Genomic DNA, 16,571 nt, shown 5'->3' with positions numbered 1-16,571 from the left:
CGTTTACAAACAAACTGATGGAAAACCTGTTTTGGAATCACAAGTCAAGGTAACAAGCAGATATTTCCGATTTCAGTGTGAGAAAACATCTGTTTTTCCAATTTTTGTTTGTTTGTTTCGGCTGACTAGTGATTTGAATTTTAGTTATATGAAATTAAAATAAAATAAAACCGATTTTTTAGATCTAGTTATTGCTCTTCAACACTTAATTTTTTGTGTTTTAAAATGGAATTCAAATAAACCAGGGATATTCAACTAATTTGTTTTGGGGGCCACATTTCCAGAAAGCTAAGGACCACCGGTTGACTATCCCAAATGATGAAAAAGAGAGGACCTAAAAGGGAACCTTGAGGAACACCACTAGTAAAGAAGTTAAACAAATGACTACTGAGTGCATCTGAAGTAAAAAAGCTAGAGCAAAACCTCTGTTACATAAAACACATTACGAAAAAAATGTGTACCTGCCAAAAACGAGAGGGTTTAAAGAACATGTATGGTTTTTTTTTTGTTTTTTTTGCATTCAAATAGTAAATAAATGCAAGTAAAAGTCTGCTTACAATAGAGCCTATGGTAGTCGCTCTATTTTGCCTTTAAAGCAATTAAAAAAAACATCCAAACATCTCCATCAATGTTTTATATATACTGTATGTATTAACAGGCATATTCATGATAACGTGTAATATTTACGTACTTTGCTCATTTTAAGCATACGGCGGCGCATTACCGTATTTTTCGGACTATAAGTCGCAGTTTTTTTCATAGTTTGGCCGGGGGTGCGACTTATACTTGGGAGTGACTTATGTGTGAAATTATTAACACATTACCGTAAAATATCAAATAATATTATTTAGCTCATTCACTTAAGAGACTAGACGTATAAGATTTCATCGGATTTAGCAATTAGGAGTGACAGATTGTTTGGTAAACGTATAGCATGTTCTATATGTTATAGTTATTTGAATAACTCTTACCATAATATGTTACATTAACATACCAGGCACGTTCTCAGTTGGTTATTTATGCGTCATATAACGTACACTTATTCAGCCTGTTGTTCACTACTCTTTATTTATTTTAAATTGCCTTGCAAATGTCTATTCTTGGTGTTGGGTTTTATCAAATAAATTTCCTCCAAAAATGCGACTTATACTCCAGTGCGATTTATATATGTTTTTTTCCTTCTTTATTATGCATTTTCGGCAGGTGCGATTTATAATCCGGTGCGATTTATATTCCGAAAAATACGGTAATTTAAAAAAACGGATCACGACATTTGCCTTGTCCTTGGACAACATCACTGAATATTACTCACTGCAGATTTCATGGGAGCCAACAAACATATTAAAACATCACTTACTAATATTACATTATTTGTACTAATATATTCCCGTTTAGATTAATAATGCAGCACGGTGGCAGAGGGGTTAGTGCGTCTGCCTCACAAAACGAAGGTCCTGAGTAGTCGTGAGTTCAATCCCGGCCTCGGGATCTTTCTGTGTGGAGTTTGCATGTTCTCCCCGTGACTGCGTGGGTTCCCTCAGGGTACTTCGGCTTCCTCCCACCTCCAAAGACATGCACCTGGGGATAGGTTGATTGGCAACACTAAAAATTGGCCCTAGTGTGTGAATGTGAGTGTGAATGTTGTCTGTCTATCTGTGTTGGCCCCGCGATGAGGTGGCGACTTGTCCAGGGTGTACCCCGCCTTCCGCCCGATTGTAGCTGAGATAGGCTCCAGCGCCCCCCGTGACCCCGAAGGGAATAAGCGGTAGAAAATGGATGGATGGATGGATATAATCCTTGCGAAGAAAAAAGGGGGCTGGAACCAAGTGTTTCTTTAGGTCTTTTTTGCCATTCCAGGGTTTACATTGGATGTCAAATTTGACCAACTTCTGGGATTATGACCTTATCCTTCTACTAAACAGGTGAGAAGCATTATTTTTTTACCTAGAATAAACGTTCACAAGCTCAGAGCCAAGGAAGCAGCTCACCAGCTGGTGATGTCAATATAGCAGCAAAATAGTTTGTTGGCAATAGGGCTTATAATAACAATATTGCTAATAATTGGTTAATATTCAGGTCACGGAATGTAAATGGAGTATTCCTGGCATTTTTTGGACGGTTATTTATTGGGTTATGTGCGGAATAAAGCGGTAGAAAATGGATGGATGGATGGATGAGCGGAATACAGAACTTCTTATTGACTCCATTGTAAGCGGATTTTTAGCTATGTTTATTTACGAGTTTGAATGCATCAAAAAAAGAAAACCGTGTTCTTGTGTCTCATAAAGATTGTGAATTATAGGCAAAATTCCCCCAAAAGTCCAGTTCTCCTTTACAGAGGTGCCTTGAGGAACACATCAGTTATGTATGTTACAAGTTTGGACCCCAGTGTTCTATATTAGCTAGCAAGGTTAAAATGTCAATGCATGGATCTGCCAATGTGTTAACAGTGGTCCAAGTTCCTCTATACAACAAGAGCATTGTCGTATTTTTCGCAATTTGCTGCAAAAATGTTTGTTTCACAAGTTTTGAACTGAACCTGGGGCTGGAATGATGTCGTTTCTGGGCTGGATTTGGCCCCCGGGCCGGCAGTTGAATAGCCCTGAAATAAACCATGTTTTTCAATTCCCCAACAAAAATATCAATTACCAAAACATACGTTCACCCTACTTTCCGTACTTGTACTACTTGAAGGGTTAATTTGTTTGCGAGATAGTACAAAAAATATGCAACAGATTTTTTTGTACACATGTAATGTGATTAACATATTTTCTTATTATTCTTCTGTTACAGTCCACTTGCATTGGAGCCAAATGGTGCAGTACTTGGCCAGATCCAGCAGATAGAACTGCACCTGCATTGGTGGAATATCCCGTTACATTATGTCACTTTTTTAACCATCGAACAGGTCAGCAGATATGTTTAGGATTTGGTAGAGATTTGCCTTCAGCTGAGTGTAGTTCTAATAATAATCATGAAATGAAAATATTTTGTGCGATCTTTCTACCAAACGAACTGTCATGTATTATGGAGATTAAAAAAAACCTGTATGAGAGTCTGGTTGCTGACTAAGCGTCATGTCATGCTGGGTCTCTCACTTTGTGAATACCTGTCCATGATGGCCAATCATCTCTGACACCTCATTCAGCATGTAGAACTTCACTCTGTTAACTTCAAAGAGCTGCAGAATTGATATAGACAACACAAAGAATATGATTGCCTCGTTTGCATTTCCACAAGCAGGGTATTTACAGCATCCATACCTTCATTATGGCTTTCCCTACTTTCTCCCCTAGAGCTTTTTTAAACGGGACTGTCTCGACCCCAATGATGGAGACGGAGTGGGCCTTGTCTGTCAGAGCTGCAGCCACCTCCATACCTGCCAATAGTCTCAATCAACACTTAAAATGTTCAGACGTAAGTTTGAAAATTACAAGTTGCTTTGACTTATCTATTTTCTTACCAACGAAAGAAGTTCCTACAATCACAGCGTTTTTGTTGTTGGCCAGCCTGGCTATGCTGTTAGCGTCCTCAGGTGTCCGAACATGAAACACATTCCTGACATCTTTGCCATTGTAGTTCAGAGCTTTGGGCCTTTTAAACAAAGACTTGAAGTTATTTTGCAAGCAGAAACAAAGTTTGAAGTAGTAATTTCAACTGACTTGTTTCCTGTGGCGATGAAGAGTTTTCTGTATTCCATCCTCAGTCCGTCCTCAAAGGTCACACAGCGCATCTTCACATCTAATGCCACCACCTATGACGATAATATATATTAGTCAGTTTTAATGATAACAAATTTTTCAAATCGCTAACATTTTGGTTTATTTGCAGTTTCTATAAAGTTACTTGCACTTTTGACTTGTACAATCAGAGTTGTTGCCCCCCCCCCCCCCCCCCCATTGATGTAAAGCACATAACTCATTTTGCACTTAAATTGATGGAAATTATACCATTGGAGATTAAACATTTTGGATTTCAGTAAGTAATTGATAGGTTCCAGCCCAACCCCCCCCCCCCCCCCCCCCCCGCGATCCCGAAAGGGACAAGTGGTAGAAAATGCATGGATGTAATTTCTTTATCATCATCATCATATTCATGATCATTTATTGTAATAGTTATTATTTAATTTTATGCCACTAAGTTTGTTATTGGCATTTTCCTTAACTGGCTGGCTGGAAGAAATCACATAGTTCTACTGCCTCATAATTAGCTTTTTGCTGTCCATGTAGACCTACATGTAGACCTACAGTAGGTACCAAATACTAGAGATGTATGATATTGGCTTTCTTTACTTACCGATATCAAATATGCCGATACTGGTTACAGTAGCACTACATTTACGATACCGATATATGGAGCAATGGTCACATGTCATTTAATGAATGGGCACATTATACCTCCTTTACCGCATTTCTCAAATGAACACTGCAAGATCAAATACAAAAATAAAAAAGTAACATTTATTTTCAACGATCAGCTGCTACTGACGGTCCCTGACACAAGGCTGAAGCTTAGAGGTGACAGAGCTTTCGCCGCTGCTGCTCCCAAGCTCTGTAACGACCTACCTCTGAGTGTTAGACAAGCCTCCTCTCTTCCTGTTTTTAAATCTCTCTTAAAAACATACTTTTATTCCATGGCTTTTAACACTGAGTGATATCCATCTTGCAATGGTGCCCCATAATACACCTGCTGTGAACCTGTTTTTATGTTTTTATTTATTTTATTTATTTATTTTTTATCGTGTTCTGTTTGTGTTGTGTTGTGTTTGCTCGGTACTCGTATTATCTTTTAACCTGCCCATTGTACAGCACTTTGGCTACCCCTGTGGTAAATTTTAAATGTGCTTTATAAATAAAGTTGATTTGATTTGATTGTATCTAAACAAAAAAGGTTTTAAAAGAGATCCCTGCCAATTGTCAACTTAATTAACATGTATTCCTGCTACCAACAAGTAAGACAGCTTAGTCTTTTGGGTAAATTCACAAATAAAAATCTATGAAAAAAGGCTGTATAACTACAGTAAAAAATTTGGAGAACTGTGGCACAAACCTCAAAGTATGAAACTCTGGACTAATGCAATCAATGAAACTATAAACTGGGTTTAGCTCTGTATTTTTTGTTTCAGTACCACTTATTATTTTGCTGCACAAACGCTGCGTGTGACTCGAAGTGATGCATTTGAAAATACAGCTTCACCACTTTAGTCATAATTTTTGCGCTTCAGAAACTTCCCAATGACTTTAGCTCCAGACTTCTTTTTGATATTGTCATTACTGCCACAGGTGGTGAAAAGGTGTATTACAACTCAATACAGGCCACAGCTGAGAAACCAATATTTTTTGGTAGTCCCCTAGGGGGCGCTCGCCGCCCAACAATAGGCCCTATGGTTAAAAAACACTGCCTTATCCCACGGTGTTATCAAAAATACCTAAAAATCTGCTCGTCACCTTGACTTTTGATTTCAAAGCAAGTTATCCATCATTTTGTAATTAAAAGTATAATGATTAAATTCATTTAAATAATTGTATGAATATATCATAAGACGATTATACATTTATATTCATATATATTCACGATTACAAGCGGCCTTCTGAGGGGCAGCCGTAACTGCAATGTGGCCCTCAATGAAAACGAGTTTGCCACCTCTGCCTTATCCGATATCACTACTGACAGAGAAAACGATACCAATATGATCCAGTATCGCCATTTTATACCAATTCCCCAGGGACGTTTATGTTGGACATTCCTACCATATATGGTTCTTTGTGAGGTCACCACCTCTTACCTCCTTTTCTGTGAGCAGTTCAATGTCATGGTCCTGCAGAAAGTCCATGGAACGTAACCTCAGCTGTTCCGCTGTGCTATCTAGGGACTGAGGGGTAGTACATTAGTGCTGAATGCATCCATAAAATGAAACAAGATTGTCATCACTCCCACAGGTTTGAGGACCAACATAAAAACCACCTGGGACGTTATTACGGCCTACGTGTTTAGAGTATATTGTGTGATGGTGTAAGTTTTTACCATCTCATATACCACTCTGATTGGGCTCTGTGTACAAACCTTACTCAGTTTAGGCCTGTCATAAGGAGGATGTCTGTCCATGGTGCACATGACGATGCGGTCTGTGAAGCCCTCTTGCCTCAGCGTCTCCGCACACACCAGACCTGCTGGACCTGCACACATCAACCATCACTCAGGTACATTCTTTTCAACCATAATTCTTCTTGACAGAATGAACGAGTGGGTGAGCGGCACAAAACTAGCAAGTTGTCGTCATATCTCATGAAAGTTCAGTTCAGGATTAACTTGGGACTTTTTTTTTTCTTTTTCTTTGGCTTTCTGTGGCCAGAGAAGTAAAGAGTATACTCTGTATCTGGAAGTAAACCCCGGAAGAGAAGATTTATATTACCATTATTTTTAAAGGGAAATTTTGTTTTTAAAAACAAAAAAATTAGGGTTGATAATAGTGTCCCCAAACTGTATTTCAAAACTGATGTGTGTGTATTTAGTTTTGAACTCCTCCACTTGGGGCAGGGTCTCCTCCCCAACCCGGAGATGGCACTCCACCCTTTTCCGGGCAAGAACCATGGACTCGGACTTGGAGGTGCTGATTCTCATCCCAGTCGCTTCACACTCGGCTGCAAACCGATCCAGTGAGAGCTGAAGATCCTGGCCAGATGAAGCCATCAGGACCACATCATCTGCAAAAAGCAGAGACCTCAACGCCTTGACTGCGCCTAGAAATTCTGTCCATAAAAGTTATGAACAGAATCGGTGACAAAGGGCAGCCTTGGCGGAGTCCAACCCTCACTGGAAACGTGTCCGACTTACTGCCGGAAATGCGGACCAAGTTCTGACACTGATCGTACAGGGAGCGGACAGCCACAATCAGACAGTCCGATACCCCATACTCTCTGAGCACTCCCCACAGGACCTCCCGAGGGACACGGTCGAATGCCTTCTCCAAGTCCACAAAGCACATGTAGACTGGTTGGGCAAACTCCCATGCACCCTCAAGGACCCTGCCGAGAGTATAGAGCTGGTCCACAGTTCCACGACCAGAACGAAAACCACACTGTTCCTCCTGAATCCGAGGTTCGACTATCCGGCGTAGCCTCCTCTCCAGTACACCCGAATAGACCTTACCGGGAAGGCTGAGGAGTGTGATCCCACGATACTTGGAACACATCCTCCGGTTCCCCTTCTTAAAGAGAGGAACCACCACCCCGGTCTGCCAATCCAGAGGTACCGCCCCCGATGTCCACGCGATGCTGCAGAGTCTTGTCAACCAAGACAGCCCCACAGCATCCAGAGCCTTAAGGAACTCCGGGCGGATCTCATCCACCCCCGGGGCCTTGCGAGGTCAGCAGAACACCATCCGCACCATACACGGTGTTGACAGTGCACTGCTTCCCCTTCCTGAGGCGGCGGATGGTGGTCCAAAATCGCTTCGAAGCCGTCCGGAAGTCGTTTTCCATGGCCTCGCCGAACTCCTCCCATGTCCGAGTTTTTGCCTCCGCGACCGCTGAAGCCGCACACCGCTTGGCCTGTCGGTACCTGTCCGCTGCCTCAGGAGTCCCATGAGCCAAAAGAACCCGATAGGACTCCTTCTTCAGCTTGACGGCATCCCTCACCGCCGGTGTCCACCAACGGGTTCTAGAATTACCGCCACGACAGGCACCAGTTACCTTGCGGCCACAGCTCCAATCAGCCGCCTCGACAATATAGGTGCGGAACATGGTCCACTCGGACTCAATGTCCAGCACCTCCCTCGTGACATGTTCAAAGTTCTTCCGAAGGTGGGAATTGAAACTCTCTCTGACAGGAGACTCTGCCAGACGTTCCCAGCAGACCCTCACAATGCGTTTGGGCCTGCCAGGTCTGTCCGGCATCCTCCCCCACCATCGCAGCCAACTCACCACCAGGTGGTGATCGGTAGAAAGCTCCGCCCCTCTCTTCACCCGAGTGTCCAAAACATGAGGCCGCAAATCCGATGACACAACTACAAAGTCGATCATGGAACTGGGGGCAACAAGATCATGGAACTGGGGGCAACAAGAATTTCCACCCCAGCTCGTCGCCTCTCACTGCGTGCAACGCCAGTGTGGAAGAGAGTCCAGCCCCTCTCGAGAGAACTGGTTCCAGAGCCCTTGCTGTGCGTCGAGGTGAGTCCGACTATATCCAGCCGGAACTTCTCTACCTCGCGCACAGGCTCAGGCTCCTTCCCCCCCCCCAGCGAGGTGACGTTCCACGTCCCAAGAGCTATCTTATGTAGCCGAGGATCGGACCGCCAAGTGCCCTGCCTTCGGCTGCCGCCCAGCTCACAATGCACCCGACCTCTATGGCCCCTCCCATGAGTGGTGAGCCCATTGGAGGGGGGACCCACAATGCCTCTTCGGGCCTGTCCCCCATGGGGACAGGCCCGGCCACCAGGCGCTCGCCATCGTGCCCCAACTCCGGGCCTGGCTCCGGAGGGGGGCCCCGGTGACCCGCGTCCGGGCGAGGGAAATCTGAATCCTTGTTGTTTCCTTTCCTTAGAATTCTTTGAGCTGCTCTTTGTCTGATCCCTCACCTAGGACCTGTTTGTCTTGGGAGACCCTACCAGGGGGCATGAAAGCCCCCGGACAACATAGCTCCTAGGATCATTGGGACACGCAAACTCCTCTACCACGGTAAGGTGGCAGCTCAGAGAGGAGTACATGTGGCTAAGTGGACAAAAAATATCTATACTACAGTACTATTAGCCACTAGAAGAGACCAAATGAACCTTTTGGCAGGCAGCATTACTATATTGGATTAAAATGTGTTATTTCTTTTCTACGGGAATCTCAGAATGTTGAAAAATATATTTATAAAGGTTGAAAATATTTTTTTATGCTCTAGTTATGAAAATATTACATTTATGATGAATTATTCTTACTTCGTGGAAATTAATTTATCCCGGTCAATTCTGGAACCATGAAATAGCAATAGACGAGGGACGACTATGCATTGGAGACTCCATTTACGAACCATAAAAAATATGCTTTGGTGTACGAACCTTGTCTGTGTGTACAAAAGTTTTATCCACCTATCCACAGCCATTGTGGGCGGGCTGATTCATCTCAGGTTCCTATTCAGTCAGTGCTGCTGTTAGCTACTGTGCTAATTTGTGTGTCTTATAAATGTTTTTTTTAGCCTTTTTAGCCATTTTTTTAGTTTTGTTAGTTCAATATGAGAGCAAAGAAAGCAATGGACAAACTACAGTGCATTTGAAAAGTATTCGCAGCGCTTCACTTTTTCCACATTTTGTTATGTTACAGTCTTATTCCCAAATTGAATAAATGTATTTTTGTCCTCAAAATTCTACACACAATACACCATTATGACAGTTGCTAATTTATTATAAAATTTAAAACAAATAAAAATCACATGTCCACATGTATTCACAGCCTTTGCTCAATACTTTTTTGATGCACCTTTGGCAGCAATTACAGTTTCAAGTCTTTTTGAATACAATGCCACAAGCTTGGCACACCTATCTTTGGGCAGTTTCTCCCATTCCTCTTTGCAGCACCTCTCAAGCTCCATCGGGTTGGATAAGAAGCTTTGGTTTTCATTCAGGATGTCTCTGTACATTGCTGCATTCATCTCAGTCTAGTCAGGGAGGTGACCAAGAACCAGATGGTCACTTTGTCAGAGCTACAGCATTCGTTTGTGGAGAGAGGAGAACCTTACAGTAGGACAACCATCTCTGCAGTAATCCAACAATCAGGCCTGTATGGTACAGTGGCCAGACAAAAGCCATTTCTTAGTTAAAGGTTTGCCAAAATGCACCTGAAAGACTCTCAGACCATGAGAAACTAAATTGTCTGGTGTGATGAGACAAAAATTTAAAAAGTTGTTGAAACGGCCACTCTACCAACCGAGCCACGCTGATTGGTAGAGTATATAGACAGGTGTGCAAAGCTTGTGGCATTGTATTCAAAAATATTTGAAGCTGTAATTTCTGCCAAAGGTGAATCAAAAAAAGTATTGCGCAAAGGCTGTGAATTCTTATGTACATTTGATTTTTTAATTTAAAAAAAATTTTTTTTTAATTAAATTTGCTAAATAAAAAAAACTAAATTTTCACATTGTCATTATGGGGTGTGGTTATTCCATTTTGGAATAAGGCTGTTACCTAAAGTGAAGTGCTGTGAATAAATTCCGAGTGCACTCCATGTGTGGTTTGAAACATTTAGGAAGTATCCACAGTGTTGTCTACACTGCCTTGCCTCCATTCAACAGAATGCAAACAAGATTAACTGAAATGGTAAAGTGGATTTATTTTTTATTCTTAATAATTGTGTGACCTGGCTGTTAAAGTCAAGGAGTTTTTTTTATGTGTGTAGCCACAAGATACTGACCTGATCCAATAATTAGAACATGAGTGAAGCATGTGTTCGAGTTAATGACTGCTGAACATCGGGCCATGGCCTTCGACCTTTTCTGTGACTGAAGAGCCTGTAAAAGATATAAAGCTTGTGTTTATTTACCTGCAATATTTCTTCTCTTAAAAAAAAGTGTCACCTGCTTGTTTGCCCGGATGATGACCTTGTCCTTTTCAACTCTGACCTGGAGCAAACAGACATGAGCTTTGCGTACACAACTGTTCAGTTAAATGTGTTAAGAGACAGATCACCTGGAAGGTGGGCAGGCAGTCCAGACCGGGGAAGTCCTCTATATCGCCTGTTGCGATGTTAAAACATGCGCCGTGCCAGGGACAACGCACGTGTCCCTTTGACAGCACACCTTTCACAACAAAACACCTCCTTTACATTTTCAATGACAATTATTTAAAAAAAGGAATGTACAATTTGTTTTTATATACTTACCTTTGACCAGAGGTGCGCCGTAGTGTGGACACTTGTGGCCCAATGCTGAGAACTCGCCGTGTTGTTTAATCAACAAGGCTCTGCCGCTTCCCAAGTCAACTTCTCGCATCCTTGAAAATATTAATTTAATTCAGTTCCATTTTAGTGCACTACAGTTATCACTTCTGATGTATTTTCACATAGTCTGGTTCTGTTCAAGGCTCAAGGTGTTGTATACTGATATGTTGGGTCTTTAGCTTGTGTTCACAACTTGCAGCAAATGAACCCTGTGATTAATTTATTGAAAATGAGTGAACACGCCAAATGATCTGTTCGTAAGAGGCTCTGGGACCTTTAAACTGAAGTGGATCAGAGAGAATAGTGTGTCCTCTTCTTTTAATTCAAAATCTTTTCCTGTTTGTACCTTTTATTCACCCAATTTAAGACAAGAGGTGGGTAGTAATGCACTACATTTACGCCGTTACATTTATATATGTAACTTTGTGGATAAATTGTACTTGTCTGAGTAGTTTTAATGCAACATACGTTTTACTTTTACTTGAGTATTTTTGTGAAACATATTTGGTTTCATTAAAGATTTTTTAAAATGATCAAAATTAACCTAATTAACCTAATACCTAATTTCCGATACTAAATTCTCATATAAACACATTGGTGTTGAAAACAAGGTTTCATATGCTTACTGTCCATTTTCCAGATCTTTGACATGGCAGACGGAGGCCTCCACGTAGTCCCGTGATTTGTGGTACGCTTGGAGAGGGGTGGAGTCGTCGTCCGAGCTGTGCCCCAGGGCCCCGTTTGGCCTGCAGTCCGCAAAGGGACTCGCCTTGCCATTAGGTGACAGGCCGTCCACCTCTTTTTCCTTTTCCAGCAGAGATAGTTCCACTTTGACTTCAACTGTACAACAAAGACATTATCCTCTTAGAAAATCTGTTCTTGACATGTCACTGTGCATTGTCCTATCTGTTGTGTCTTCTCTCATTTAAAGGAACAGATCTCAGCTAAAAGAGGCCACCCTAACTCAAATTGAGGACAAATCAAGTGTGACAACTCCACAAGTGGAACAAATGAAAGAAGGGAGAAGGTGTCTGGACTAATTTAAAGGGCAAACCTGCCTTCTTTCTTGTCTTTTTTTTCTTTTTGTTGGCTATCATCATGAATTCATTCATGCTCAGTCTTAAAGCTCATAAACTGTCTTCTAAGCAGCAAAACATTTAACATGGGAATATTTTAGTGCTGTCAAACAATTTCTTTGTAATCAGATTAATTACAATGAATCACAATTAGACAAATCATTAATTTTCATATATATTAATGGTGATTTTGCATGCGCAAGGAGACTCAAGAAAGAGTGTAAAATACAGTGGAACGATTTACAAACTTAATTGGTTCTTGAACAGGGTTCGTAAATTGAAAAGTTCAACAACAATGCTCCATAAGAAACAATGCAAATATGAATAATGGGTTCCAGCCTCAACAGAAGTCCATATTTAAGTGGTTTGTACACTTTGAACACATAAAGTGCTATACAGGACTGTATATCAAAGAAACATAACAAGGGGGTGATGGATCAACTTTCGATTTAGTAACAGGCCAAAACGACAACAATGACAAGCTACTGTATTTTGTATGCGCTGCACTGCCAACACGCGCACACACACAGGGTGCTCTCACAAACAATCAGAAATCACAAAAATACTTAACTTCAACAACCATATAGCTACAATAATGAACATTTACAAAACTAAAATCCACTTACATTAACGTTGGCAAAGGAGAAGCTGAAGAGAAAAGAGCAGACAGAGGGGGAGGACGGAGGGGTTGGCAGGTGTGTGTGTGCTTTTGGAAGAGGCGCTGCTGATTGAGAGGTAGTCTTCTCTAACACTGTGAAATAAGTCTGCTTTGGCATATTTTCCAGAAAAGGCTGTTTTATCATGATTAAAACTCGCTGTGTTACGAAGCCTGCTTCGTCAATTTTTCCATACTTAAGAGCGCCATTAATGAACTCCTTGCAAATAGCCTTTCTTTTTAAACTCCACAGTCATTTCTTCCTTCTTTCCACGCTGGTCTGTTATCTTTTGGGGACTCTTATTAGTTAGGAAAATAGACAAAACTTGTCAAAAAACGAAAAAAACAGAAAAGGTACACACTCTGAAGCGCTGAGAAGTGACTAGTAGCACTACTACTAGTCACTTCTCAGCGCTTCAGAGTGTGTACTGCGCCTTTCCAAAAAGGCTGCACCTTGCTGCACAAAATGGCTGCAAGCGGGACAAATTGAATGAATGAAGCATTTGTACACAGAGACTTGGTTGTACAAAGAGGCATATTTGGCTCGATTTAAAAATGTGTAAATCGAAAAGTTCGCAAATAGAGGGATTTGTAAATCAAGGTTTTACTGTGTATGCACTTTGCGTGTTGCAAAATATAGTGTTTTTACATACAATTTCAAATTCATAATGACTTAAGGCTTACCATCGCTCAGGGTCATTATATTTTCTGGTTAAGACCCCTGGGGCCTCGTGTACAAAGTTTGCGTATGCACAAAAATTTGTCGAATGGCCTTTTTCACGCAAAAGTGAGATGTATCAAAACTGACGTTGCTGCGAAAGAAGGGGACAGTGGTAGCAATTATCTTTTAAAACGCTGGTCTTTTTTGGCGATGTACATCCATTTTCTTCTTAACTTTGTTCCTGATGACCGACCTTTTTTTTAAATGTATTTTTAGCCTATCTGCGGTTTTCTGTAGCTGGAGAAAGAAACTCCTCCTACTGAGTCCTCATTTGGCAACGCTAGCTGTTCTCAGTCAAATGGCTACTTTCAATATGATTTGCATATTTATAAGGGAGCGTGGTCTGGGCGTGCCAAGCCAAGCAGACGTCTGCGGTCGATTCCAAGTAGATTGTGATGTAACAAAGGAATATGCTTGGATTTTTGCGTGCGTACACTTTCATACATCTGAAGTTTTACTGACGTACGCCATATCCTGGATTTGATCGTACGTCCATATTTCGTAGGAAAGCCACGCAACTCTCTGACATGAGGCCCTTGTTCTACGGAATGTACATCGTACTTTTCATGACTAGTCAGTCATGTTTTCTTTTGAGGTGGGCGGGGCCAGGGTTAAGGGGGGAGGAGTATATTTATAGCTAGAATTCACTGAAATTCAAGTATTTCTTATATACATATATACATAAAATAAATACTTGACTTTCAGTGAATTCTAGCTATATATATATTTATTTTATTTTATATATATATATATATATATATATATATCTCCTCTCTGAGCTGCCACCTTACCGTGGTAGAGGAGTTTGCGTGTCCCAATGATCCTAGGAGCTATGTTGTCCGGGGGCTTTATGCCCCCTGGTAGGGTCTCCCAAGACAAACTGGTCCTAGGTGAGGGATCAGACAAAGAGCAGCTCGAAGACCTCAATGAAAAATAAAACCTATGGACCCAGATTTCCCTCGCCCGGACGCGGGTCACCGGGGCCCCCCTCTGGAGCCAGGCCCGGAGGTGGGGCACGATGGCCTGGTGGCCGGGCCTGTCCCCATGGGGCCCGGCCGGGCACAGCCCGAAGAGGCAACGTGGGTTCCCCCTCCAATGGGCTCACCACCCATAGCAGGGGTCATAGAGGTCAGGTGCGATGTGAGCTGGGCGGCAGCCGAAGGCAGGGCACTTGGCGGTCCGATCCTCGGCTACAGAAGCTAGCTCTTGGGACGTGGAACGTCACCTCGCTGGGGGGAAAGGAGCCTGAGCTAGTGCGCAAGGTGGAGAAGTTCCGACTAGACATATTCGGACTCACTTCGACGCACAGCAAGGGCTCTGGAACCAGTTCTCTCGAGAGGGGCTGGACTCTCTTCTACTCTGGCGTTGCCGGCAGTGAGAGGCGACGGGCTGGGGTGGCAATTCTTGTTGCCCCCTGGCTCAGAGCCTGCATGTTGGAGTTCAACCCGGTGGACGAGAGGGTAGCTTCCCTCCGCCTTTGGGTGGGGGAACGGGTCCTGACTGTGGTTTGCGCTTACGCGCCAAACCGCAGCTCAGAGTACCCACCCTTTTTGGATTCACTCGAGAGAGTACTTGAGAGTGCTCCCCCGGGTGATTCCCTCGTTCTACTGGGGGACTTCAACGCTCATGTTGGCAGCGAGAGTGAAACCTGGAGAGGCGTGATTGGGAAGAATGGCTGCCCGGATCTGAACCCGAGCGGTGTTTTGTTATTGGACTTTTGTGCCCGTCACAGATTGTCCATAACAAACACCATGTTCAAACATAAGGGTGTCCATATGTGCACTTGGCACCAGGACACCCTAGGCCGCAGTTCCATGATCGACTTTGTAGTTGTGTCGTCGGATTTGCGGCCTCATGTTTTGGACACTCGGGTGAAGAGAGGGGCTGAGCTTTCTACCGATCACCACCTGGTGGTGAGTTGGCTGCGATGGTGGGGGAGGATGCCGGACAGACCTGGCAGGCCCAAACGCATTGTGAGAGTTTGCTGGGAACGTCTGGCAGAGTCTCCTGTCAGAGAGAGTTTCAATTCCCACCTCCGGAAGAACTTTGAACATGTCACGAGGGAGGTGCTGGACATTGAGTCTGAATGGACCATGTTCCGCACCTCTATTGTCGAGGCGGCTGATTGGAGCTGTGGCCGCAAGGTAGTTGGTGCCTGTCGTGGTGGTAATCCTAGAACCCGTTGGTGGACACCGGCGGTGAGGGATGCCGTCAAGCTGAAGAAGGAGTCCTATCGGGTTCTTTTGGCTCATAGGACTCCTGAGGCAGCGGACAGGTACCGACAGGCCAAGCGGTGTGCGGCTTCGGCGGTCGCAGAGGCAAAAACTCGGACATGGGAGGAGTTCGGGGAAGCCATGGAAAACGACTTCCGAACGGCTTCGAAGCGATTCTGGACCACCATCCGCCGCCTCAGGAAGGGGAAGCAGTGCACTATCAACACCGTGTATGGTGAGGATGGTGTTCTGCTGACCTCGACTGCGGATGTTGTGGATCGGTGGAGGGAATACTTCGAAGACCTCCTCAATCCCACCAACACGTCTTCCTATGAGGAAGCAGTGCCTGGGGAATCTGTGGTGGGCTCTCCTATTTCTGGGGCTGAGGTTGCTGAGGTAGTTAAAAAGCTCCTCGGTGAGATCCGCCCGGAGTTCCTTAAGGCTCTGGATGCTGTGGGGCTGTCTTGGTTGACAAGACTCTGCAGCATAGCGTGGACATCGGGGGCGGTACCTCTGGATTGGCAGACCGGGGTGGTGGTTCCTCTCTTTAAGAAGGGGAACCGGAGGGTGTGTTCTAACTATCGTGGGATCACACTCCTCAGACTTCCCGGTAAGGTCTATTCAGGTGTGCTGGAGAGGAGGCTACGCCGGATAGTCGAACCTCGGATTCAGGAAGAACAGTGTGGTTTTCGTCCTGGTTGTGGAACTGTGGACCAGCTCTATACTCTCGGTAGGGTCCTTGAGGGTGCATGGGAGTTTGCCCAGCCAGTCTAGAACCTTTATTTAACCAGATAAGAAAACCCATTGAGATCAAGATCTCTTTCACAAGGGTGACCTGGCCAAGAGGTCAACAGCACATGTCACAGAGCAGTTTCAAAATAAATACATTAAGACATACATTTTAAAATACATAAGAGAACTGTAAAACAACAGAGATTTACATCTTTAAAAACACAGGCACTGTGCAAACGTCTCTCGCTGTTTACATGT

General features: G+C 43.5%; 2 protein-coding genes across 7 annotated transcripts in view; one reads left to right on the top strand and one right to left on the bottom strand.

The window, feature by feature from the left end:
• si:dkey-98f17.5 (uncharacterized protein LOC569123 homolog) overlaps positions 1-12,687 on the top strand; it is a 51,838-nt gene extending 39,151 nt beyond the window's left edge. Inside the window, exons 12-17 of one of the 4 annotated variants that reach the window (XR_009826580.1) lie at positions 2,794-2,908; positions 3,297-3,417; positions 6,073-6,200; positions 8,580-8,675; positions 11,557-11,696; positions 11,848-12,678. The gene's annotated coding sequence lies outside the window, so the exon portion shown is untranslated. Of the gene's footprint in view, positions 1-2,793; positions 2,909-3,296; positions 3,418-6,072; positions 6,201-8,579; positions 8,676-11,556; positions 11,697-11,847 lie in introns of all 4 variants that reach the window. The other 3 variants (XR_009826583.1, XR_009826581.1, XR_009826579.1) reach the window with 3 other exon arrangements.
• LOC133652464 (apoptosis-inducing factor 3) overlaps positions 1-16,571 on the bottom strand; it is a 66,372-nt gene that overhangs the window by 10,859 nt on the left and 38,942 nt on the right. For 2 of the 3 annotated variants that reach the window (XM_062051238.1, XM_062051237.1), the window contains 12 exons: positions 11,543-11,756; positions 10,860-10,969; positions 10,667-10,776; positions 10,555-10,599; positions 10,392-10,488; positions 6,064-6,176; positions 5,786-5,872; positions 3,663-3,754; positions 3,464-3,594; positions 3,264-3,379; positions 3,110-3,181; positions 2,540-2,602 (listed from right to left, as the gene is read on the bottom strand). In XM_062051238.1, coding sequence (XP_061907222.1) covers positions 2,540-2,602; positions 3,110-3,181; positions 3,264-3,379; positions 3,464-3,594; positions 3,663-3,754; positions 5,786-5,872; positions 6,064-6,176; positions 10,392-10,488; positions 10,555-10,599; positions 10,667-10,776; positions 10,860-10,969; positions 11,543-11,756 — 1,250 coding nt within the window. The remainder of the gene's footprint in view (positions 1-2,539; positions 2,603-3,109; positions 3,182-3,263; positions 3,380-3,463; positions 3,595-3,662; positions 3,755-5,785; positions 5,873-6,063; positions 6,177-10,391; positions 10,489-10,554; positions 10,600-10,666; positions 10,777-10,859; positions 10,970-11,542; positions 11,757-16,571) is intronic. The other variant, XM_062051239.1, reaches the window with a different exon arrangement.

Source organism: Entelurus aequoreus, linkage group LG06, assembly GCF_033978785.1.
Source record: "Entelurus aequoreus isolate RoL-2023_Sb linkage group LG06, RoL_Eaeq_v1.1, whole genome shotgun sequence".
NCBI classification, from domain to species: domain Eukaryota; kingdom Metazoa; phylum Chordata; class Actinopteri; order Syngnathiformes; family Syngnathidae; genus Entelurus; species Entelurus aequoreus.
Note: the sequence above shows the minus strand (reverse complement) of the source record. Positions and strands in the feature narration are given on the sequence as shown.